This window comes from Hemicordylus capensis, chromosome 4, assembly GCF_027244095.1.
Source record: "Hemicordylus capensis ecotype Gifberg chromosome 4, rHemCap1.1.pri, whole genome shotgun sequence".
NCBI classification, from domain to species: Eukaryota; Metazoa; Chordata; class Lepidosauria; order Squamata; family Cordylidae; genus Hemicordylus; species Hemicordylus capensis.
In genome coordinates this window covers 208,051,186-208,075,989 of record NC_069660.1, presented here as the reverse complement: position 1 = coordinate 208,075,989, position 24,804 = coordinate 208,051,186, and the positions used below count along the sequence as shown (strand labels likewise).

At 42.3% G+C, this 24,804-nt stretch overlaps 2 protein-coding genes and 1 long non-coding RNA gene across 27 annotated transcripts in view; 2 read left to right on the top strand and 1 right to left on the bottom strand.

Moving 5' to 3' along the window:
* FARS2 (phenylalanyl-tRNA synthetase 2, mitochondrial) overlaps positions 1–12,374 on the bottom strand; it is a 393,182-nt gene extending 380,808 nt beyond the window's left edge. For 5 of the 24 annotated variants that reach the window (XM_053247739.1, XM_053247734.1, XM_053247736.1 and 2 more), the window contains exons 1-3: positions 12,235–12,371; positions 11,515–11,645; positions 9,133–9,168 (exon numbers count right to left, since the gene is read on the bottom strand). The gene's annotated coding sequence lies outside the window, so the exon portion shown is untranslated. Of the gene's footprint in view, positions 1–9,132; positions 9,169–10,843; positions 10,875–11,514; positions 11,646–12,186 lie in introns of all 24 variants that reach the window. The other 19 variants (XM_053247740.1, XM_053247733.1, XM_053247744.1 and 16 more) reach the window with 7 other exon arrangements.
* Positions 6,211–11,044, top strand: LOC128323865 (uncharacterized). The gene is made up of 2 exons (XR_008306493.1): positions 6,211–6,629; positions 10,744–11,044. It is a non-coding gene; the product is annotated as an uncharacterized LOC128323865 (long non-coding RNA).
* An 82-nt stretch (positions 12,375–12,456) lies between the features above and the next one.
* LYRM4 (LYR motif containing 4) overlaps positions 12,457–24,804 on the top strand; it is a 77,557-nt gene continuing 65,209 nt past the window's right edge. Inside the window, exons 1-3 of one of the 2 annotated variants that reach the window (XM_053247756.1) lie at positions 12,462–12,591; positions 16,169–16,250; positions 18,208–18,328. In XM_053247756.1, the coding sequence (XP_053103731.1) occupies positions 16,189–16,250; positions 18,208–18,328 (183 nt within the window). In that variant the 5' untranslated portion in view covers positions 12,462–12,591; positions 16,169–16,188. Of the gene's footprint in view, positions 12,592–16,168; positions 16,251–18,207; positions 18,329–24,804 lie in introns of both variants that reach the window. The other variant, XM_053247755.1, reaches the window with a different exon arrangement.

The window sequence follows — 24,804 nt, the reverse complement described above, 5'->3', positions numbered from 1 at the left end:
ACTCAAAATGTGATTCAGCATCCAAATTGCAGGCACACCCCTTTAAAAGCAAGGGCTTACACAGCCCCTTTAAAGTGGAGAGCAGGTCCATACCAGGTCCTCCTCCAATTGTCCGTCGCCATTGCCATAATCCCAGCGCTCCCCAGCATGTGTGTGCTGGCTGTGAGCAGGGGCTGCTGGGAGACACCCCGCCGACGTACGGGAATAACTAGGGGGAGCGCCGGGCGTACAGCAATGGCAGCATTCAGAGCAGCAGGAGGTACAGGCCCTCGTTTTTAAAGGGATATGCCTGCAATTTGGACACTAAATTGCATTTCAGCACATCCCTAAATTGTACCTGCATACACTGCACACTGTAAACTTGTTGTACAAGTGTTGAACCTAATATGCAAATAAGGCTTAGGTGGATATTTGATCTGATTCAACAGGGCTTTTCTTTTCAGTAAGGAGAGGTTCTGTTTCTCCAAGCCTGAGTTCCTGTCCCTTGGGACAGTCTTAATGCAATTTTGGAATGAGCAACAATCAAGCTTTACCCCTATGGACTTCGAACAGACACATCTTTCTGACTTACAAAAACAAAATACAACTTTATATTCTGGGATCTTCCTCCTCCCCACTTCTCATCCCCCTACATCTGCTAAACTCATGCTTCATAGCATTATTCCCTACATTTCGGAAGAGACGGCTACTTAAAAGTAACTAAATAAAGCTACTTCTGAAATTGTGCCCAACTCAGGCTCTAAGGCAAAAGTGAATATCATTTTCACAGATCTTTAGGTAGAGGTGAGAGAGCATAAGGGTGTCTTTCAAAAATAAAACGGGAAGAAGTCTTGGGAGATGCAGAAAATTGAGGGCTCATGAGAAGGGCACAGGGCAGGATGACCACAGATCTGTGAGAAATTCAGATCAAACCAAGGCCTCATTGGTGTTAAATTCTAAAGTTTCCAACCTGCTTCCAACACAGTTGTGTCAAAGCACTTCCTACAGAGAAATTAATGAGAAGGAAACTGAAATACTTTTTTTGTTGTTATGAAAGGATGATTTATTGACTAACATAGATTGCTAGTTTCAGTCATTTTTTATTTTCCAGAGAACTCATCAGTTTTTGACATCTCAATGTTAGTTATAACATTCCAAACTAATATGTCTTCTAAAATTTCACATCCAATTCACACTCTCTGTTTTATTTATTTATTTATTTAAGCCCTTCAAGGCTTGTTTGTTGGGGGCGGGTAGTTAGGTGCAGCCTAGGAAGTTTATAAAAATCAATTTTGCATTATCAAATCTTATTATTTGCGCACATAAGATTTGGTAATGCAAAAGTGATTTCTACACATTACTGATGCAAAGGGGGGGATTATAGAGCAAACAGGCGCAAAGTAATGACCAACTATTTAGTATCTTGCTAAAGATATTTAGCATCTTGCAATAAGTTTTATGCAAGAACAGAATGCTTCTCAGTGTGATAACAATGTCAAGTGGAGTCCAGAAATCTTTCCCCATAGGCAAAGGTGGTTTTACAGTGAAAAGACTCCTTCTCTATCTTTGCACTTTGTTTGCCAACCCTACTTGTAATTTATATATTTTATGTATTGTTAAATTTGTATACTGCCTTTCATTAAAAGAATCCCAAGGCGGTTTACACAAAAATTAAAAACAAGACTATAAAAATGACACAATTAAAATATTAAGCTAAAATATAAAACAAATCTGACTGAAAAGATCTAAAATACAAGCATAAAAACTGTACAAAATACAAAGAAGCAGCAGTAGAGACAATCATATAATGGTAGAGGAGCCATCTGTCAACCAGCTCCATGGAGTCAGCAGACACAAGTGCCAGCAGTCATTGCCCTTGTCCCTGATGCAGTGAGATGCTCAGCTTTGGGAACTCATGGGATACAATGACAGCTGCATGGTGGGGATGTGCACAGAACCGGGCAGCTGCTTTAAGAGTGGGGGAGGGTGCACTTATCCCTCCCACTGCTCTTCCCCCGCCGGCGCTCCATTTTTCTAAAGTCCCTCGGGGCGGCCACCCCATTGCCCCCGTTTACCAGAACTATCCGGAAGTATCCAACATGCCTGTATGCACCAGTGTGCCCGACATGTGTGTGCCACTGCACACAGGCACGCCGGCTACTTCCGGACAGTTCCGGTAAACGGGGGCAATGGGGCAGCAGGGAGGTACGCTGCCACCCCAAGGGACTTTAGTAAACTGGAGTGCTGGCGGGGGGAGAGTGACGGGAGGGGTATGTGCACCCTTCCCCACCCTTAAAGCAGCACCCCCCGCCTTCGAACCAGCAGAACCAGCCACTGTTCGAACCGGTTTGGAGTCCCATAAAGGGCCTCCAAACTGGTTCCGTGCACATCCCTATAGCATGGAGTCAGACATATATGGTGCTTCAGTGTGCATCTCCACGGCTTCTGCAATTGGCTCCAATACCAGCAAGCATTTAGGCAAGATAGGTGGCAGCTGCACACTTCACACAACTAGCTTTCTGTAGTGGACTTTGGTGGTTTCCTTGGGAGGGAGGTGGAAATACCTGCCTTGCCATACAACTGTACACACACACACACACACACACACACACTCCTTTAGCTGAGCATAATACCCAATCAGGAATGCTGGAAGCCACCAACCTGATACACCTTTATCCCCCTGCAGTTTTTTGTGAAGAACTCTAGGCCAGTCCTAGCCCAAGGCAGCCCCTAATCCTGAGTAGCTCTGTCCGTCATAGCTATCAAAGATAAAATAGGATGAACATTGGGGGCGGATGGGGGGGTGGGGGTGGAATCAAGCAGCAAGAAGAGGAAAGAAGCTATCAAGAGGTTTTTTTTAAAAGCTGACAAAATTTTATTTATTTTATTCAAAATATTTATATTCCGCCCCTCCAGCGCGCTGCTGCTTGGGGCGGCTTACAATAAAAGCATAAAATCCATGATAAAAGAATAAAAGAACAAAAGATTAAAAGAATAAAACACTAAATGGAAACCATTATGGTACCATAAAAGTCAATGATCATTCCAAACACACATGAAAAATATCCCTGTGAATACCTGAATATCAGAGCAGCAAATGCTCTCCCTGCCACCTCCATGAGCTGAGCATCATGTCATAAAACTGAAAGGATGTATTGCAAAGGATAATTTAAGCAGCATATGACAATACTACAAATATGCCCCAGAGAATGCAACAGCTGTTTCCTTCCACACAGTCCATGATCTCTGCAGGTATTATGTTCAAATTCATTAGTCTGCTACCACAGTTTTAGACTATTATTAAGTATGCCAGATGGCTATGTTTTTACATCCTCTTCAAACTGCTCATTTATCTTGAAGATGCATAAAAGGCAAGGAAAAGACCCAACCAAGTTTCTATCATGCAACGCACAATATAAGCAGAAGATAACTCTCTGACATGGGCATACCAATGGTCCAGAGCCTCAAGGATCTAACAGTTCTTTCCTACACTCCGTAATTGCACTTGGTGACTTTTTCTGGATTTAGCCTTCAGTAGGACACTAACTCCCGCTACAGGAAGAGGCAACTATAGCAGTTAGACACAACAGCTCCTACTAGCATACACAATTTTTATAATCCCTAGGTGCTACTGTCACAAGCAGATAATGAGGTCATTCACACAATCAAAAACTGTGTTCTACCCAGGTTTGGGAGCTGTGTGTGCTCCCAGTTTTCGGTTGTGTGGAAACAAAGTAGGAGGGAAACCTGGATAGACGTGATTTGTGGAAGCAAGGTAGGAGGAAAAGCTACCCAGGTTTTCCTCCTCCCTTGCTTCCACACAATCACTTGTACCCAGGTTTCCTCCTACTTTGCTTCCACACCATCGCTTCTTCCCAGGTTTTCCTCTAACCTTATTTCCACACAACGAAAAATTAGGAGCACCCACAGCTCCCAAACCTAGGTAGAACACAAGTTTTGATTGTGTAAATGACCTATTCCACTGGGGAAGATACCCTCTGACTGGTGGGTTATATGTGTGAAAACCTAGTCATACAGATGAACCCTGGCTAAGTGGGTGGGTTAGAGCCAGCTTCTATCTCCCTTCACTATTGCCTGCTGATTTGCCACACCTTTCTTTCCCTTGGCTTCTGTTTCTTCCAGTCCTCCTCTTTTAGGAACCTTCTTTCTCTTTCCTTCCTTTCCTGAGCTTAGCCACTTCAGTTTGCAACTAAGCCGCATCTGACATCACTCTCCAGGACTTTCTGCTTTTATCTATCTTATTTTTCCTCTGCTGCTTCCTCCTCATCTCTGTACCTCACACCCAACTGTCCCTGCTCCAGTTTTCTTTCTTCTGCTTTCTTCACCCCTTCTTCATCCCAAAAATGATGGGACCCTTAACCTAATATTTTGTTGCGCAACCTTTAGTGGCAATCACTGCAAACAAGCGATTCCTGTCGCTCTCAGTGAGACTTCTGCACTTGTCAACAGGTAGTTTGGCCCACTCTTCCTGAACAAACTGCTCCAGCTGTGTCAGGTTTTAAGGGTGCCTTTTCAAGATTGCATGTTTCAGTTCTTTCCATAGATATTCAATAGGATTCAAATCAGGGCTCATAGAAGGCCACTTCAGAATAGTCCAATGTTTTGTTCTTAGCCATTCTTGGGTGCTTTTAGCTGTATGTTTTGGGTCATTATCCTGTTGGAGGATCCATGACCTGCTCCAGTTTTGTCTCATCTGTCCAAAGGACATTCTTCCAGAAGCATTGTGGCTTGTCAATATGCATTTTAGCAAATTCCAGTCTGGCTTTTTATGATAAAACTGGAGCTTTTTGGCAAGTTACATCAGCTCTGTGTACACAGATGAAAAAATGAAGCTTTCAAAGAAAAGAACACCATACCTACTGCGAAACATGGAGGAGGCTCGGTTATGTTTTGAGGCTACTCTGCTACGTCTGGCACGGGGTGCCTTGAGTCTGTGCAGGGAACAATGAAATCTCAAGACTATCAAGACATTCTGGAGCAAATCATACTGCCCAGAGTCAGAAAGCTCTGTCTCAGTCACAGGTCATGGATCCTCCAACAGGATAACACATTTGTCCATGTGTGTAGGTGTAATAGGCAAACTAGTGTGTGCATGCAGGCACAGACAACTATATATATATTAATCTGCTTCCATTACTTTTTAAATCTTCAGAACCAATCACTATACTCCATGGGCATAAAGCACTCTACCTAAAGTAGCCATGCCCCCGGAATTTCGGGTTTCATACAGATTTTAAGCATCTCACAAAGACTGTTTAGCCCACCCAGATTCTCCTGGATTTCAGCTTTCATTTTTTAAAAAATAGCTAAGCTACAGCCCTTGTAGAAGCGGAGTTATGCAGCAAAATGTGTAGTTACTATTCTGCTCAAAAATTATTTTCAAGCCAATTTACATAATATGCAAATTAATTAATTAATTAATTAATTAATCGATTTCTATACCGCCCTTCCAAAAATGGTTCGGGGTGGTTTACACAGAGAAATAATAAATAAATAAGATGGAACCCTGATCTCAAAGGGCTCACAATCTAAAAAGAAATATAAGACAGACACCAGCAACAATCACTGGAGGTACTGTGCTGGGGGTGGATAGGGCCAGTTACTCTCCCCCTGCTAAATAAAGAGAATCACCATGTTAAAAGGTGCCTCTTTGCCAAGTTAGCAAGGGTTTCTTAGCACCCGGATTTGGAAAGCCAAAATATGGCAACTCTAACTCTACCAAATTCTTCCTATATTTTTACATACATTAGCAAAGAGTATACATGCCTGGATTTATTCCTTTGTTCAAATCTATAAAAATGATTTAAATGACAGAATATAATTATTTATTATTTTTTAAAAACCCTGAAACTGAAAACACATCCAAGGATGTAGGTACTGCAATAAACCTTTAAACAGAATATGCCTTTCTATCTATAGTATTATCACTTAATGTCTCTGTGTGGAGGAACAAGACCTAAACCTCTTCTTTTTGGAAAGAAGACCTTGTATTGTAAATTGCATTGCTATTCAGTGTATCGTAAGCTGTGCAGGGGTCAAAAGTTCATGGCTTCTGTCCAGGTGATTCATTTATGAAGGGGATGAAATGTACTGGTTTAATTTTAGAGGGAAATTGAGGTTTGATTTTATTGGTCATGGTTTGAAAAATGGAGGGAAATTGAGTTATGCTGATTGGGTATTTTGAAAAATATAGGAGGGAAATTTATGTATATATAGGTGGTTGCCTTCAGCAGAGTTTCAGTATTGAAAAAGAAGTTCAGAGAGTACAAGTTGAAGTTACATGTTAGAGAGCTGGAAGAGTTCAGAGGAAGAAAGAGATACAGTTTTGAGTGTAAGCTGAGAGTCCAGAAGAAAGCTGGAAAAGGAGTTCAAGAAGTACAGAACTGAAGAATTGCTGGCATAGTCTGAGAGAGGATTAGAACTGGGGCTAAGAAGAGCTGAGAAATCACTGGCAGAGAGTGGAAATTCTGGAGAGCTAAAAATACTCACAAACAAGAAACAACAGTCCGGGCTGAACTTCAGAACTGGGAAAAAGAACGACATGAGGCTGAACAAGGGAAAAGCTGGGGTTGCTAAAAAAAGCTGGAGTGATTGCAAAGGACTCTAAGTAAGAGCACAGTGAGAGTCAGGTTAGTTGGGTACATTTTGACCACCTTTTGTTTATTCCTTATTCTCTTTTGGTTGCTGGTTTTGTACTAAGCTTTTAAAGAAACTGTTAAAGTGAACTAATTTCAAAGAGAAATTGTAGCTTCTGTTTTCTCCACCCCATACCTAAAGCCCTTACCACTTTACCAATTTGTTTTATGCAACGAAGGCTGTTGCAGTAGACACAGCCAGAGTAAGCCTAAAGGTCTACTTGGTGGCAGCAGTAAAACTTAAAGGCTGTGGGCAGGGCTTGTCCATAGGTCAGGGTAAGCAGGGCGACTGCCCTGGGCCCCGCTCTTTTAATGCCCATTAAAATCAATTGGAAGGTGGGGCCTGCACTGGCTGATTTGTCCCAGGTTTCACACCCTGCCAGGGCTCTCTAAGGACAGTCTTGGTCATGGGGCCTGTTGAGACCAGACTGTGGCAAGCGGCAGCAGCATGGGTGGATCTGTCACACTCTGAGAGTTAAGGATGCAAGAGATTAAGCTGAAAGAACGGCCTGCAGTTTGTAAATTTGTTTGTTATTTCTGTTCTACCCCGTCACTCCAACTATAGGATGACAGTGACTACTGCAACCAAAGACTGATCTTTACTTTATTCAGTCACTCCATCTGGGACCACAGGTCCTGCTGTTACTACTATATGCAAGTTACTATTACACTAAGACACAATCAAGTTTGCCATTAAGGGTTCAGTTGGCATTAGCAAGCTCTGCTTCCCGGAGTTTGCTGGATCTTCTACCAGGAGAATAGAGATTTTTTATTCTAGACTGAGCTATTGCCTCTCAAGATGGATGTTCTGCAAGATACAAAAAATTAACTGCATACCAGGCCCATAGCCAGCTGGTGGCGTGGTGTGTACCTGCCACATCAAAAAATTCTTTTTCCTCTACAGCCTCACTGACTGTTTTCACTGAACATTTTATAACCTGCCTCCCCTGACTTCTGCAATCCCCCCAAAAAAATTTTGAGGCTGGCTACAGGCCTGCTGCCTACCTAATATACCAGGGCAAGTTTTAGGAGATGTATTTATGTATTTAGTTATACAATTTATATCTTGCCTTTCCATCCAAAAATGGGAACTCAAGGCAGCTAACAATACAACCAAATAAAATATAGTTTATTAAAATCAACACAATAACAATAAAACCACAGACACAGCAGAAAAACTTCAAGGGAAAGAGCAATCACATTGTAAGTAAGAAAAATGCCTACCTAACCTAAACAGGAATTAAGTGGTAGAATGTCAAAAGAGATGGGGCTAAACAAATCTTATGGGGTAGGGCATACCAAAATATGCTGTGGAGAAAGTTTTTCCCTTGTTCCCACCATCTAAATATCAACTGGTTGCAGAACACATAGAATGACCTCTTCAGCTGACTGCAGCGGGTAGGCAGTTTCATACAGGGGAGTTGGCCATTAAGGCTCTCTGGCCTCAAGCCACATGGGGCTTTAAAGAAAAGCACCGGCATCTTAAATTGCACCTGGAAATAGACAACAGCCAGTGAAGATGCAAAAACCGTGGAGTGTCATGCTTCTGAAACCTGACTCCATGGTCAGCAGCCTTACCTCCGCATTCCTCACCAGCTAAAGCTGGATCCAACCATAGCCCCCAGACTGCAAATCTAGTTTTTCAAGGGGAGTGCAACCCCAGCCAGAATACGTTGAGTCCCTACTCCCGCATCAGTTAGTTTACTTCTGTCTTGTCTGGATTAAGCATCAATTTGTTTGCCCACATCTTTTCCATTACTGATTTCAGGCATTAGTTCAGAACTTCCACAACTTGGCCTGAGATGAAAAGGGGAGTAAGAGCTTGGTGTCATCAGCGTACTGATGACAGCAAACTCCAAAATTCCCCATGACCTCGCCTAGTGGTTTCATGTCGATGTTGAAAAGCATGGAGGATAGTAGTGGTGTGCACAGAACCGGCGCCTGCCATTTCAAAGTTGGGGGAGGGATATCTTTAAGGATGGGGGAGGGTGCTCTTATCCCTCTCGCCATGTTTCCCCTGCTGGTGCTGTCTTTTTAAATGGTCCAGCGGGGCGGCAGCGTACCTCCTTGCCGCCCCAGTGCCTCCACTCTTCAGATTGGAAGTAGCAAGCACATGTCAGCACATGCACACACCTGACGTGCGCTCGCTACTTTCGACTACTTCCTGTCGGCCAGCCAGTGCTGGTGGGAGGGAAGTAGAGGGAGAGTTAAGTGCACCCTCCCCCACCCTTAAAGTTATCCCACCCCCACCGTCGAACCGGCCCCCACCAATTCCATGCACATCCCTAGACACCATGAGGAGATAAAAGTCCTGATAGAAAAATTAACATACCAAGCAAGGTTCCCTGGCCAAAACAAATTAATAGAAATTTGTTTTCTATGCTTTACTTGTCTTCAAAAGCTCATCAAACAAGTTAGGCCAGAAAGAATTTTTTAAAAACACACTTTTGGACAGACTTCATTATACAAAACTCTGCTTAACAACATAAAGACTCACCTGAGGTTAGGTAAAAGTCCCCAGCAGTTTCTCAATCTGCAAAAATGATTGGGAGTGTTAGCTGCTGCAGAAACGAAACACCTGTAAAAGGGGTAAGGGGGGAGAAGAGAGAAATATACAATAGGAAAGACTACTGATATAATAAGGGAAATCCTATTGCTATAGAGGTATAGTAGTTTATTGTTGTTGTAAAGCCAGGAAAGAGGACAGGGAATGATTATCCTTTTTTAAAAAAAATCATGGCATCACTGTTTTATAACATTTACTTATTTTTTGCACTTTAGTCAAGGATTTGGTTGTGTTCTGGATAAACTTTTTGTTACCAAATTTGAAGTGTCACAAAAATAAAGCTTAAAACAATATGAACAAATTGGGTTCATATGATTTCTTCAATGAAATTCAGAAATAGGTCCCATTTTTGTTCAGATTTCCAAGCTGAAGAGAAAAATACTATTTAACTTACATTACTCTCATCCTGTATTAATGTTGTAAAGTGTTATAGTTGCTGTAAAGTTACAAAAAAAATTTAACATGTAAAATATTAAGGTAATGAGAATGGTGTGTGCATGCATGCATATGAAGTCATGGTACATGCACGGCTGTAGCTAGACCACCTCGCGCGCAGTCACAGTCTTCCTGCATAGGAAGACCATCATGGTTCGGTCTCAATGGTAGCTCTTGGCAGCTTCAACTACCCAGTGAATGGCTTTTGCACTTTTGTGCTATAAGACCCCATATAAGCACGAAAGCTGAACAGTAAATGCCCTTAGATAAATACTTGAGCCTTTTTGTTCATGGTAAAGCATTCTCAAAAGGTGAGTCAATGTCTTTGATTGTCATTCACTGTGTAAAAGTTTATTTTACTGGTCCACAAGAAACAATCACCACTGGCATACAGGCCCACACAAAACAGAGGCTGAAATAAGCGATGTAAAAGATCAAGAAGTGCGGGGTGGGGGGATGTCAGCATTTTTGAGTTACTTATAGTTGGAAACCTTTCTTACAAAATATCTTCTTTTTAAGAAAGATGAATAGAGTACTTTCTAAGCAGTGTTTTAAAATAATATTATCACAGAAAATTAATGCGTTTTGAATCTCTTAGATTCAAGATTCCAAAGTTAGCAATAATAGCATTAGTATTGTATTTGACTTGATTAACAAAGAAAAAACACTCTTATCACTTCATGTTAGAAAAGTACTTTCACACGTTGCAAAATACAGGACACCTTAACTTATTTGGTCCAGGAGTGTAATACTTATTTATTTATCTATCAAATTTGTACACCACTCCAAATTTTAGTCTCTGGGTGGTTAACAATAGCATAAAACAAATTAAAAACATATACAAAAACTTAAAACAATTTAACAATTTAAAAATCTACCATAGATTAAAACCAAAAAATTTTTAAAAGCTGAAAAAGCTTGGGTGAAGAGGTAGGTTTTCAAATGCTTTTTAAAAATTGTCAGAGATGGGGAGGATCCTATCTCAGTATGGAGCAAATTCCACAGACTCCCAGACAATATGGGAGTCTGCCACCCTATTGCTCTTGTAACAGGGTGGCAAGGACTTTGTAGAACACTATCTGACTCTTGTTTCTTGTTTTGACTCAGATTCCTTCATCTTTTGCATCAAGTGAAATAAACTGATTATATATTTGAAAATAAACACACAGCATCAAGCAACGAACTAAAATATGAAGAGGACTAGTACCTTGTTTCAGCTGATGCAAGCCTTCCACTTTCTGAAGACCATGAAGCAAAAAGTGAAAGTTAAGAACCATGACTGTTTAAGCCACCGATTTGGATTACAGAAGTCAACTGAACCTGTGCTAACATTTTCAAAGCTATGATTGTCTGGTGCGAAGTAAGATCTAAGCAGCATAAAAAATAAATATGAATTGAGTTCAAGATAGCTAGCTTTGTCTACAATTATTACGAGACTTGCAGGCTAATTATATGCATATTTACTCGGAACCGAATCCCACAATGGCCAGGAAGGATTCGAATCTGCCCTAAATTATGAAGTTTACTAGAACACTTTGAGCCAATCACAGAACCATGTATGCTGCTCTGAGCTCCTTAGAGTAAAGGCGGGATAAAATTTATTTAACTAATTTATTATTATAATTAGTCACTGGGGTTCAATCCTGAGCAAGTGTGCATTGCAGCCTTACTATACCTTATGATGATACACTATTGGATAATTCAGTACCCCAGGTTCATGAAGGGGCAACAGTGACAGGCCAGCAGGTAAAAGAAGATTTACATGCTAGGATTCTTCAAGTTACAAGGCACATCTGCAGAGGGAGAAGGGGCTTGTGTCTACTGGCTTTGTGCCATATGTGTACACAGCATAACGTGCAAGCATCTACACACATATACCTTGTACTTGTGCACGCTCGTTCACAGGTAGAGGTTGCCGACCTTTCAAGATTTGCCTGAAACCTCCAGAAATTGGCACCTTTCTTCAAGAGACCACTGAAAGCAATCCTAGGGATTTTAGTGGCTTGATGCTGTGAAAAATATTGAGGAAAATCACCCCAAGAATAGCTTCAGTCAGAGATGGCATCTCTATTAACAGGTTATGCAAAGTATGTGCAGCAAGTGGGTGTGATCCTGTTCCCCCCTCTTACAGGCATTCACTGTAGTAGGAGAAAAGTTCTACTATCAGACTGTGATCATGGGATCCAACCATGATCAAGCAGCATGGACCAGCGTCAGGGGTAAGTAAGTGGGCGAGTACCTTCTCCTCCAGCACTAGCTGGTGACATTTAAAGCTGGGGAAGCATAACTTGTCAACGGTGCTGAACTTTTATTACCTGAAATAACAAGGGCAGACTCCCGAGTTCAAGCGCTTGGAAACACACGTGTGTGATTCCAACAGAATGCCACTGTATCACAGCTCTCTAAACCAAGACTCTAAAATAGGGTGCTCTACGGGTTTTGGAGTATTCTGAACCAAAACATATTTACTTGTCAGGCCTACGAGGATTTTAAAGGGAAAGTCAGAGGAAGGGACAAGAGAAAACTATGCAACCCCTTCACAGTCTGTACCTAGGAATTCATTCTTGCGACGCCCCACTGCTGCCTCCACGGACTCACCTTTCCCCCTTCGGCCTCGGCGACTCGCCTCGCACGCTAGGCGCCGAAGCTGCCCCGCCCGCGCCTGACGCGTTCGAACGCGGAATGCCGACCCGGCCGAGGCCCTAGCCAGGCACTGGCCTCCCAGCCCACCAGCAGAGACCCGCACGCTCCTTCCCACGGCGCCGCTTCGGGGCTCCCCGCCCTTCCCCGCCGCTTCCGGCATCAGGCTCCGATCAAGGCTGCAAAGTGGCTGGGGCCTCGGCGGGAGGCCCGGCAGCGTGTTTGCAATATGGCCGCGGCCAGGCGGGCGCAAGTGTTGCGGCTCTACCGTGCCCTGCTGCGGGAAAGTCAGGGCTTCACTGCCTACGGATACAGGTAGGGCAGCTTCGGGCTCGTGGGCAAGACTTTCTTCTGCTTGAGCTTCTCCCCGTGTGCAGGGGGGCAAGTCCCACGGGATGAGATGGAGCTTACCTCCCAAAGAGATGCGCAGCTATTATTGTAAACAAATACACTGGGTCTGTGTTTTGTCGAGATCATAATTAAACCTCATGAGGGAGTGAGGCTTGGTTTTGTTTGAATGCAGTTAGTAATGGGTGTTTTTTTTTTTTTGAAATTTCTTTTGAAAAAAGGAATTCCAGTTTGTTCACAAAGTGCTGAACAGCTAATTTGTTTCATGTAGTATGTATCTTAGGCTGCAATCGCCGGGTGGACACTGACTTGGGAGCAAGCCCCACTGTGTGACTTGTTTCTGAGTAAGCATGCGTAGAACTGGTAGGTTTTGGTCTTAAAAGAATAAAACTAGAGCCCTTGGGGAAAATACTAGGCTAAAGATTCCTTAGACTGGGATGTGTCTCTTGACCTACGATAACATAATGTAATCTGGTTGTTCACACTTTTCCTGACCTGCATATGTGTTGGAAAAGAAGGGTTGGTTTTATTTGTTTTCCCAGCAGCTTTCCTTTAAAATGGTGCGCAGCCTCAAACATACTAGCAGTGCTTAACCCCAGTTTGAAAGCCTTATTTTGGGAAAGGGCCGGTGATAGGATAATTTTTCTCCATGTAGAATGCGCAAGATTTTCTGATAGTTTTTATTCTTGAACCCTTTTGTACAGCTCAGTTCTGTTCATGTTCATTTAGAAGCAGACTCTGCTATGTTTATTGAGGCTTGCTCCCTGGGAAGTGGATGTAAGATTTCAATTTAGGGTTGTGAGATCAAGTCATGTCTTCTGTTTTTAGTTTTTAAAGTGAAAGTGTGACTGCAATTTTTGCTGAAGCTAAGCAGGCTGAGGTCAGGCCACTGCCTGGCTGGGGGATGACTTGAGAACCCCATGCATGCCACCCTAAGTTCAAGGCAGGTTATAAATGTAGCATCTTAATAATAAGAATGGTACCCATTTCCCTCTGGAGCATGCTGTATAATTGTATGCACTTTGCTTATAAGGTCCACTGACAGGTGGGTTCTCAGTATGTGCTTTCAGCAGCCTAGCCCCACAGATCACCCTTGTGTGTAGATGAGGTCGCTTAGTGATACTCTTATTATTGATTGATTGATTGATTGATTTAAATTACATTTTTATACTGTCCTAGCCAAAGGCTCTGGGCAGTGCACAACAACAAAACAAAAAACTATCATTGAAAACAATCAACTTAAAACAATGTTAAAACAATTTTTTTAATGGTTTAAACCATTTTAAACAATTCAAGAAGAATTTAAAAACCTTGGAAGGTCAGACCAAACAAACAAGTGTTAAGGACTCTCTTGAAGGCAAACAAGGATCCTAAACCACGAATTTCTACTGGGAGTGCATACCATATTCAAGGAGCAGCTGCAGAGAAGGCTCAGCAATTTGTGTGCAGTGTGCACATGCAAAAGGCTTTCTGAAGCCTTTTGCAGACAACTGGGGGAAGGGGCTGCAGGGAGGTACCCTGCCACCTCAAATGCTTACTAAAATATGCACGCTGGGGGGGGGGAAGCGGCAGGAGGGGTAAGTACACCCTTCCTCCCACCCTTAAAGGAAACCCCCCAGTGCCGAACCGCCCCATGTCTGGACCAGCGGTCCATGCACATCACAATTTCCCTGCTAAAGAGAAACAGTCAAATTGGGCAAGGATCCAGAGAACAGGTGGTAGGCCACACTGCCTCAAGCAGCTTGTCCACCTCCTTAGGAGTTGCAGATTAAAACTGATACAATCTAATACTGCAAGAGCAATTGCTGGACACCAGCTTAAAATATTTTGCAAAAATAGAGGAGTCCATCAACCCAAATACAGGACATTTTATCCACAAAGATATGTGAAGGGTAACAACTACTTCTTCTTTTTGGCTTGTTCTCAAGTTGGGGAAAGACATCTCTTGTGATAGAGCTTTTTTTTTTTTTTTAGTACCACTTGGTGACCACCATTGTTTTCATAGCCAAACTGGAGTTGGCATTCTTTAGAATGACTGGTAATTTTAACATTCGTGTGAATTTAGCTCTAGTGGTCCTGTGTTGCTAGCAATACTGTTAATGTTGCTAACAATGAATCTTCAATATCCTTGGAAAAGTTTGAATATTAGTAATGTTACTCTACCTTCATCCTGTATTAATGGAAACAGCCCCTGATGAAGCGCTTTGCGAAACAGCTACTTATCCCAGGGTGGTTGTAGTGTGCTCTCCCTTGTTTGATTCGTCATCCACCAACAGTCATTGCAGAGCATGTCGCTTTATTTTTTCTGAATCAAGGACTTGCGACTTGAACTGTATGTACTTACAGCATTTCATAGAGCACATCGCTTGCTTTTTTCTGATTCAAGGACTCATGACTTGAACTGCATGTACTCATTACAATTCCTTATCCTGAAGACATCTTGGATTTTGCCTGGATACCTACATATTACTTATTAGTTCTCCAATTTTCGTATCTGTTGTTCTGTATATTTATTGGTTTTGTATGTTGCATTTTTACTTTGAATTTGGTCATTTATTTTTGTATGTGTTATAAGATGTTTTCATTGTGGGCTGGCAATTCATGTGGTTTGACCACAATTGGATAAAGTGTCAGTTTACCATTGTTTTGGTGACACGCCTGTCTTGTGTGTCCACATTTGGCCAGGTGACTTTGGCAATTTTATAAAGGTGATCTTTGTTACATATTTTATATCAGTTTGATTGTTTTTCAGTGTGTTTAGATTTAGAGTCTGTTCAGCCATTTTTCATTTTTTGTTCACAGTTTTTTTGCTCTCCTCTTCAACAATGAGTCTTCAGCCACAACTTTATTGAGAGAGGCATTTTAGCACATTGTAAATAGGGATGTGCACGGAACCGGTTCTGAGCCTCTGAACTGGTTCAAAAGGCCAGCAGTTCGGCCAGTTTTAAGGGAGGGGGGATCTCTTTAAGGATGGGGGAGGGTGCGCCTACCCCTCCCACCACATTTCTCCCACCGATGCTACCTTTTAAAATGGTCCGGTGGGGTGGCAGTGTACTTCCTTACCACCCCGGGGCCGCCTCAGAAGAAGAAGAAGTGATTAGAAGTTGCCGGTGCACGTCACAATGTACGCATGCACAGCAGCAACTTCCAGTCACTTCTGGTCCAAGAAGGCACTGAGGTAGCAAGGAGGTATGCTCCTGCCCCGCTGGACCATTTTAAAAGGCAGCACCAGCGGGGGAAATGCAGTGGGAGGGGTAAGAGCACCTTCAAACCGGCAGGTGCCAGTTCCGTGCACAACACTAATTGTGAGTATACTTGACTTGAAAATGTGAAGTATTTGACCTAATGCTTTTAATGGTCTAACTATAATTGGTGTTTCGGTTGGAGGCATTAACAACATTATTATTGTCATACTTACAGAGCAGTTGTGGACCTCTTTAAAGCTGGAGTTTGTTAAATTTAAAACAATTTACTGTTGAGTTAAGGTGGTTTCCTTTCTTCCTTGAAGTTTCAATTGCTTTTTGTTTCTTTTTGCTGAATGCAGCTGGTGGTGAAGTGTTCAAAATGGAAGTTAAACCCGTTGAAGTGCAAATGGAAAACAAGCAAGAGGCTAGAGTCAGAGATAGGTACAACAGCTTCTTATGGAGATAAAATTAAGCTGTGGCTGAGATTAGAAAATGGCTTTCTAAAGCTGAGTTAATCATCAAAGGTGTGATCCTGTCTACTACGTGTGTAGCACCTGTGTGCAGCAGATTCTCAAAGGTTCGACATAGCCCTGTTCTTTCCTCTTGTGGGCATGCATGCAGGCAGAGCAATAGACTATTGGGAGAAATGGGACATCTGTGAACACCTCCCGTATCCCAGTCTAGTTCTTCCTTCTGCTTGATATAAGTTACTAATGGTAGAGGGACTCTTCCATATGAAGGCACTATGCTCACCATGAACTGAAATCATGCTCCAAGTTGTTGTAGTTGCAATCCTGCCACCCAGTATGTTTGCTTCTAGCCGGCAGGACTTGGCTAGGCCTTAGCCTGAAAATCCCTTATCTTTAGTTTCTTAGATCAATTTTGTCTGCAGTCAAATAAGAATCTTCAAGAATGAGGATCTGCTTTGCCTCTTGATTTTCTTGGTTCCATAAATTGCTTCCATGTAATATCCTACACTTTTTGTTTCATTTTAGTCCCAGATTTTTTGATTTCAGCATTCAACTGAACACAAATATAGGATGCTATTGTTTGCATACTTTACATTTTTAGTGTTGACAGCTGGAATATCTAGAAGTCATTGGTGCAAGGTGCAGTGATACCACCAGATCCTTGCACAAGTGTTGAGGCTTTTTCTGCTGATCTGTGAATGTATACTTTGTTTCTATTTGAGCTTAATCTTTTGATGTCTTGCAGCACAATCCTATGTTTACTCAGAAATAATTTATTGAGCTCAATCAGACTTACTCCCAAGTAAGTGTGCATAGAATTTCAGCTTTAACCACTCAGTTTATACCAAGAGTTACCCTATTACTTATTAGCTTTTTGTTCTGTAGAAAACTCAAATCATCTCATTTTTAATGGTACTTTCCTCTTACATACAGCAGAGACGGTGAGAGGAGTATGTGAGCCGATGGCACTCCTAGGCTTGTTCACATAGCACAAACCATAGTTTAGTGGTACAAAGCTCTGGTTTAAATCTTGCCTCTTCTGTACACTCCGTACATGTTAAGCCCCTTGCCTCTTCCTCACCCCCAGGCAATACGGGGATATAGGTATGGACCCAGCTTACAGGGTTGTCTTAAGTAGTAGTAGTATGTTTATTGCGGTCACAGGATTGTCATAAGGTTACTGGGATAATGCACATGAAGCATTTTGTACACAGTAAAGTGCAATAATGGTGCAGTGGGGAAGTAACTTGCCTAGGGAGCAAGAGGTGGCCAGTTTGAATCTCCACTGGTATATTTCCCAGACTATGGGGGATACCTATATGGGGCGGCAGCAGTATTGGAAGAGGCTGAAAGGCATAATCTCATACTGCGCAGGAGAAGGTAATGGTAAACCCCTCCCATATTCTATCAAAGACAACCACAGGGCTCTGTCATTGCCAGGAATTGACACAGACTCAACGGCACACTTTATCTTTAAAGTGCTATATAAATGCTGCTTGGTGGCATTAACAGTGTATTAAACAATTCACCTTTCTGCGTTATTCACAGCTGTGGTCCTTGCATCGTTATGGTGACTTTACAGTTTATAACCCCTGCTAACTGGGCATAACCCTGCTAACTGGGCAAAGAGGCACCTTTTAACGTGGTGATTCTCTTTATTTAGCAGGGGGAGAGTAACTGGCCCTATCCACCCCCAGCACAGTACCTCCAGTGACTGTTGCTGGTGTCTATCTTATGTTTCTTTTAGATTGTGAGCCCTTTGGGGACAGGGAGCCATCTTATTTATTTATTTTTTATTTCTCTGTATAAACCACCCTGAGCCATTTTTGGAAGGGCGGTATAGAAATCAAATTATTATTAGTGGTAGTAGTAGTAAAAGGCTTGGCAACCATGTGGACATCCCTTTCCCTTTTTAAAATTTTGTTTAGAACGTATGCCATCAGAAGAATAAGAGATGCCTTCAGAGAAAACAAGAACATAAAGGATTCCACAGAAATCGAAACACTAGTGAACAAAGCAAACGCTAACCTGGACATGATACACCGACAGGTAAGCATGGTTTTCTTAAAAGAGTAATTAGATTGCAAAAATGTTCTTTTCCAAGTGTGCAACTCCAGTCTGTTACATCTATCTGCCTAATGTCTTACATTTAGATGAAATATATTCCGTTCTGGACTTGGAAAATGTATGCGTGTATTTCTTCATGAATCAGTGCTCTCCTTTCTTTGAGGCCACTAAACATGTAATGGTGCTGCCTTATGCAGAGGCAAACCATTAGTCCGTCTTGCCTAGTACTGTCCCACGTTTATTCATAATGGACAGGATCCAGATTAAGTTAGCCATGACTGCATTGTTGAAACAAATGAGAAAAAATGACTCATTCATGTCATTAATTTCAATGGGACTTAGTCATAACTATCTTAGTCTGGATCCTCCTCAATAAATATTGATCTGTCTAATAATTGTATTGTTTGAGAATGGATTTCTCTCACCCTTAAGCATATGTACATGTTAAGCTGCCTTATACTGAATTGGACCCCAGTACTGTCTACTCCCAACTGGGAGTGGCTTTCTGAAGTCTCAAGACACCAGGGCCATTCTTAGGTCAGGGTGACCAGGGCGATCGCACCCAGCCCCATGCTCAGACAGGCCCTGCACTCGGCACACACTGGCCAAGCAGCCCACCCCTGCTCACTGCTCCCTCTCTGCAGGAGCAGCAACTCTCACTGTTCCGAGTGTTCCGAGCTTGCTCCTCAGGGGCCCAGTTGAACGTGCAGTTCCTTCGCCAACAGTCTTGTTGAGCTTGGAACTCCTTGGCTAGAACACGTAATCATGTTGCTGAGAAGGCTGTCATCCATAAAGCAAAAGCATGCATTTTCCCCCCAATGTACTTATTTGCTTCTGGTGTGTGGCTGTTTGTTGAGGATTGAGCCCTGTTGACACTGCCTGCTTTGGGGCTAGGACTGAACATGGAGAGCCAGTCACAAGCTAGAATTTGTGCTGTAAGTAGTAAACTCACTTGGTTTAATTTGGTGCATATGGTGGGGGTGTAGGGGCCCCACAGCTGATCTGAAACTGGGGGAATCCTGCGAAACTTGCAATGACTCTTTACTTCTATGTGACACATTTATTTATTTGAACAATAAAAACAACAGATAGAAAGATTAAAACATTACAACAATTAAAATTTAAAACATTAAACTATTAAAAACACAAACCAATATCTAATTAAAAGCCTGGGTGAACAAATGTGTCTTGACTACCTTTTTAAAAGTTGTAAGAGATGGGGAGGCTCTTATTTCAGAGGAAGTGTGTTCTAAAGCCTCGGAGCAGCAATGGAGAGGGCCCATCCCTGAGTAGCCACCAGACGAGCCGGTGGCAACTGCAGACGAACCTCTCCAGATGATCTCAATGGGAGGTGTGGTTCATAGTGAAGAAGATTTTCTCTTAAATAACCAGGGCCTAAGCTGTTTAGGGCTTTATAGGTTTATATTGAAGGAGGGGAGAAATGCACACAAGTACAGGTGAAACTCGGAAAATTAGAATATCGTGCAAAAGTCTATTAATTTCAGTAATGCAAATTAAAAGGTGAAACTGATATATGAGACAGATGCATTACATGCAAAGCGAGATAAGTCAAGCCTTAATTTGTTATAATTGTGATGATCATGGCGTACAGCTCATGAAAACCCCAAATCCACAATCTCAGAAAATTAGAATATTACATGGAACCAAGAAGACAAGGATTGAAGAATAGAACAATATCGGACCTCTGAAAAGTATAAGCATGCATATGTATTCAGTACTTGGTTTGGGCCCCTTTTGCAGCAATTACTGCCTCAATGCGGCGTGGCATGGATGCTATCAGCCTGTGGCACTGATGAGGTATTATGGAAGACCAGGATGCTTCATTAGCGGCCTTCAGCAATTCTGCATTGTTTGGTCTCATGTCTCTCATCCTTCTCTTGGCAATGCCCCATAGATTCTCTATGGGGTCAGGTCAGGCGAGTTTGCTGGCCAATCAAGCACAGTACACTGTATACTTTTCAGAGGTCCAATGACAGTGGAGGATATGGCCAGGAGCGCTTTCTATCAGCTTCGGCTGATTCGACAGCTGTGTCCATTCCTTGAAGAGAACAATCTCAAAACAGTGGTGCATCAGCTGGTAACCTCCAGGCTCGACTACTGCAATGCGCTCTAAATGGGGCTGCCCTTGTACATAGTTCGGAAACTTCAGTTAGTCCAAAATGCGGCAGCCAGATTGGTCTCTGGGGTAACCTGGAGAGACAATATTATGCCCGTCTTAAAAACAGCTGCACTGACTGCCAATATGTTTCCGGACGAAATACAAAGTGCTGGTTATTACCTTTAATGCACTGAACGGCTTGGGTCCAGGTTACCTTAGAGAGCGCCTTCTTCAGTATGATCCCCATCACTCATTGAGGTCATCTGGAGAGGTCCGTCTCCGGTTGCCACCAGTACGTCTGGTGGCGGCTCGAAACTGGGCCTTCTCTGCAGCTGCTCCTGTTCTATGGAATGCACTCCCAGCAGATATCCGCAGTTTAGGCTCGCTTTCGGCCTTTAAAAGAGCCCTAAAAACCTATTTATTTGGCCTGGCCTTCCAAGGCTTATAAAATGTTGTTGATTTTAAAAGCATTTTAATTGGTTTTAAATAGTTTTAATCACTTTTGAATTGTTTTTATATTGTTTTTAGCATTGTGTGTGATTATGTGGGTTTTATGTCTTTTTTAAAAAGTTGTTGTACACCGCCCAGAGCCTCTGGATGGGGCAGTTTATAAATGTAATAAATAAATAAATAAAATATTGTGAAACAGATGAAATGCAAGTCAAGCACAACATAAAAACAAAGAGAATAAAATTCACTGAGAGGATTGAGTGAAAACATCAAATATCAGTCAGGCCACTTTATATCCTATGAAAATTTAATCTGCATCACCATCCCTCAAATTCCCATATGGAACATCCTTTTCTACTATGATTGATGTGTAGATTGGAACATGCAGGTATCATAGATGCCTCTTGGATATTGTTTCATATCCTCAGAACGTTCATTACAGGTTTCTTTCCAGAAGTAGATTCAATGCAGATAACAAAGGCATAATATAGGTCAAACTATATTTGAATATGTGTTTGTATATCACATCAAAATTGTTCATGGGTCAAAAAATATTGGTAGGTAGTGTGTGGTAGGGTTTGTTCTGACCACTTGTTTACTCTGATAACTAACTGTTATCTTGAGAGTAACTTGGTTACTCTGATAACTAACTCTGATAACTAACTGATAACTAACTAACAAGTCCTAGTCCAAACAAAGAGCTTGCTAAGAAGTGAGAAAGATCCTGTCATGGCTTAAAACACATTTATTAATAAGGGTAAAATAACCTTTGTAGTGTCTTTCGGTGGCATCCTGACTAAATTCCATTGAAATAAATGGAACCCAAGTAAATCATGACTAACTTATTTCATTGCTTTCAATGATGCTTAGTCATAGCTAACTTGCTGCCCTAAGTCTATATTGATATAATCCTGTTTTACACATAATTATGTATTTTGCATGAGCAATGAGGCATATTCACAATGACTTTTTAAAGTCTATGGATGAATAATTCCGATAGTTAAGAGTGTTGTCAGACTGGGTGGTGTTGATTTTTTTAAAAAAATCTATATCTTAAAATGTGCATTATGTGCAGAGTTTTAAACCAAGGCAGTGGAGCAAATCAAATATTAGGTGTGTGTTGCAGTTTTGAGGCTTATTAAGATGTAGCACATCTCCTCTTGCTGACTTTTCCCCCCACGACATATCAATAGATATTAAATAATATCTCAGCAGCCTGGCAATTCTTTGTTTCTATGAAATCAAATTTATGTTTGCTTTACATGCTAATTTATGGTTTAGTCATCAAAGTGACCGGTAGCTTCCCAGGTTCATAAATAACTTTTAAAATCAACCTGGGGGGCTTGTGGAATTGTGACAAATTACTGTCATTTTGTTCATGTCATTCACCAGATTTGACTGAATTTTTACAAAAGGAGCTTTCGAAGGCAAAAAAGCATAGAACAGCATTCATGTCTATCGGTGTCTTTTTTACGTTTTCCAAGTTATTAGTTTTGATTTGAAAATGGCTTAATGAGCAGGGCAACTTTTTTTTCTGCCCACAGAAAAGTAGTTTATAACTGCCATTTGCTGTTTGTTTCTACTCAAGAACATAGGAAAAGTTTGATTTACACCTAGAATGTAAATACTTAATATCAATGGATGCATTATGAGAGACCATAGCTCAGTGGTAGGGATGTGCATGAACCACGATTCGAGCACTTCTTGGGCATGGGGACCTGGAACATTTTTTTAAGTGGGAGAGTAGGAGCCTGCTCTCCACCACCCCATGCAACTTCTTGCTGGGGCAGTGCACATCCCTAGAAGCCACATGCAGCGTTGATACCACGGTTCGTGCAGATTCCTACTCAATGGTAAAGCCACTTGCTTTGCATGCATTGGATTTAATCCAAACTAGATTTAATCATTCAGTTGATCTCTGATACAGGACTTGGGGAAAATCTTTTGCCTGCAACCTTAGAGCCTCTGCCACTCAGAGAAGACAGTACTGAGCTAGATGGACCAGTGGTCTTGCTCTGCATAAGGCTACTTCATATACTTTTGTATGTTTATGCCTCATGCTCTCCCTGACCAGTGTTCCCTCTAACAGGAATTCCCAGATGTTGTTGACTGCAACTCTCATAATTCCCAAGCAAAAGCCATTGAAGCTGGGGATTCTGGGAGTTGTAGTCAACAACACCTGGGAATCCCTGTTAGAGGGAACACTGTCCGTGACACTGCAGCTTAATCCAAGCAGAGGCGAATTTCCTCTTTGGCATCAAATGCTCTGTTTCCATTGCCTTCTGAGATCAGCCAGAATTTCGCAAAGGGGTGAGGGAGTAATGTGAGCAGAGAATTACTATGATCCTTAAAAATATTTCTATGTACTACTTTTTTTAAAAAAAGGTTTTTAGAGTGGTTTGCATAGAAAAATACAAGGTGGTCCTCTGCCCCAAAACGGTTCACGAGCTTTAAAAAAGCAAAACACACAGGAGGCAACAGTCACTGGAGAGATGCTATGCTGGGCTCAGTAGGGACAGTGGCTCTCCCTCTGCCAAATATGAGAGCCACCACAGTATATGGCGCCCTTATCCAGTTGCAAAACTGGGTGTGTGAGAGAGTTGTTAAAGGATGTCTGCTGAATCTATAGTTGATAGTTCAAGAGGAGTATATTTGAGGGGGAAAGCCCTTGGGTTGAATCTCCCAAGAACTAGTCTTCTAGCTGCCCATTTAAAAAGGGATTATTCTGGCTTTCCCAGAAGTTATGAAGGGTGCAACACCTAATTGAAATGTTCAGAGACACATTTATGAAGTACCCTTCAATAAAATAAAAGCTTTGAAGCATATTACAGCTCTTCTGGTTCATTCTAAGTAATCTAAACTTGAGAGAATTGTGCTTTAGCCAGAAGTCTCTTCTGCAGAGTAGCACAGACTTTCTGAAATTCTAGCAAAATACTTCAGATTCTCTGGACAAAACTTTTCAAATGCCAGGGGCTGCTTTTGGGGTGTCTTGGGGCAAAGGAGGCTGCCAGCCCCAGCTCTCTGTAAGTAATCTAGTATAAACTTAGAGATAAAATTCCTTCCCGGTCCCAAATATGGTAATGATAGCCAGTGGCAGCCAGCCTTTGGCTGGTGTGCCATAAAGTGAAATTGAAATTTCAAGGAAGCAGGTTGAGGCTCAACATTGGGAAGGATTTTCTAACTGTAAAAGCTGATCAGTCTGCCTCATACAGGAGGAGGTTTCTCTGAAAACCTTCCCTGGAGGTTTTCAAGGAGAGGCTGTCAGTGATACCGTAGCAGTTTCCTGCACTGAGCAAGAGGCCTCCAAGGTTCCTTCCAGCTCTGTAATTCAAAGAAACTTACAATCTGTCAGTGTCACTTGAGCAGGGGCAGATTAATGGTGGCAAAGGTGAGCGGCAGGATGGGGGTGGAGGCCACCGCTGCGATGGGAAGGTTCCCCCTTTTGCCTTCTAAAAAATGTCTTTGTGCAGCAGGATGTGGACAGCGAGGGTGGTGAGTTCTCTCCAGATCCCCTTCTCCCAAATGACTGTGCGGGCCTTTCTGCAGCCCATTTTGGGCCTTCCTCCAGCCCATTTTGGGCCTTCCTCCACATGTGGAGGAAGACCCCAAATGGGCTGCAGAGTGGCCCGTGCAGTCATTTGGGAGAAGGGGAGCTGGAAAGAGTTTGCCGCCCCCATCCTGCCGCACCGCAGCATTTTAAAAGGTGAAAGGAACTTTCCCCTTGCCCCCTACCCCCTCGCAGTCATAGCCATCTCCATCCCGCTGCACAGTGGCATTTTCTAGAAGGTAAAAGGGGGAACTCCCCACATCTAGTGTGGCCGCCACAGGGAACTGTCTTGCTTCCTGTTAATTATAAACCTAATGTGGTAGGAAGAAGCAACCTGTGGTG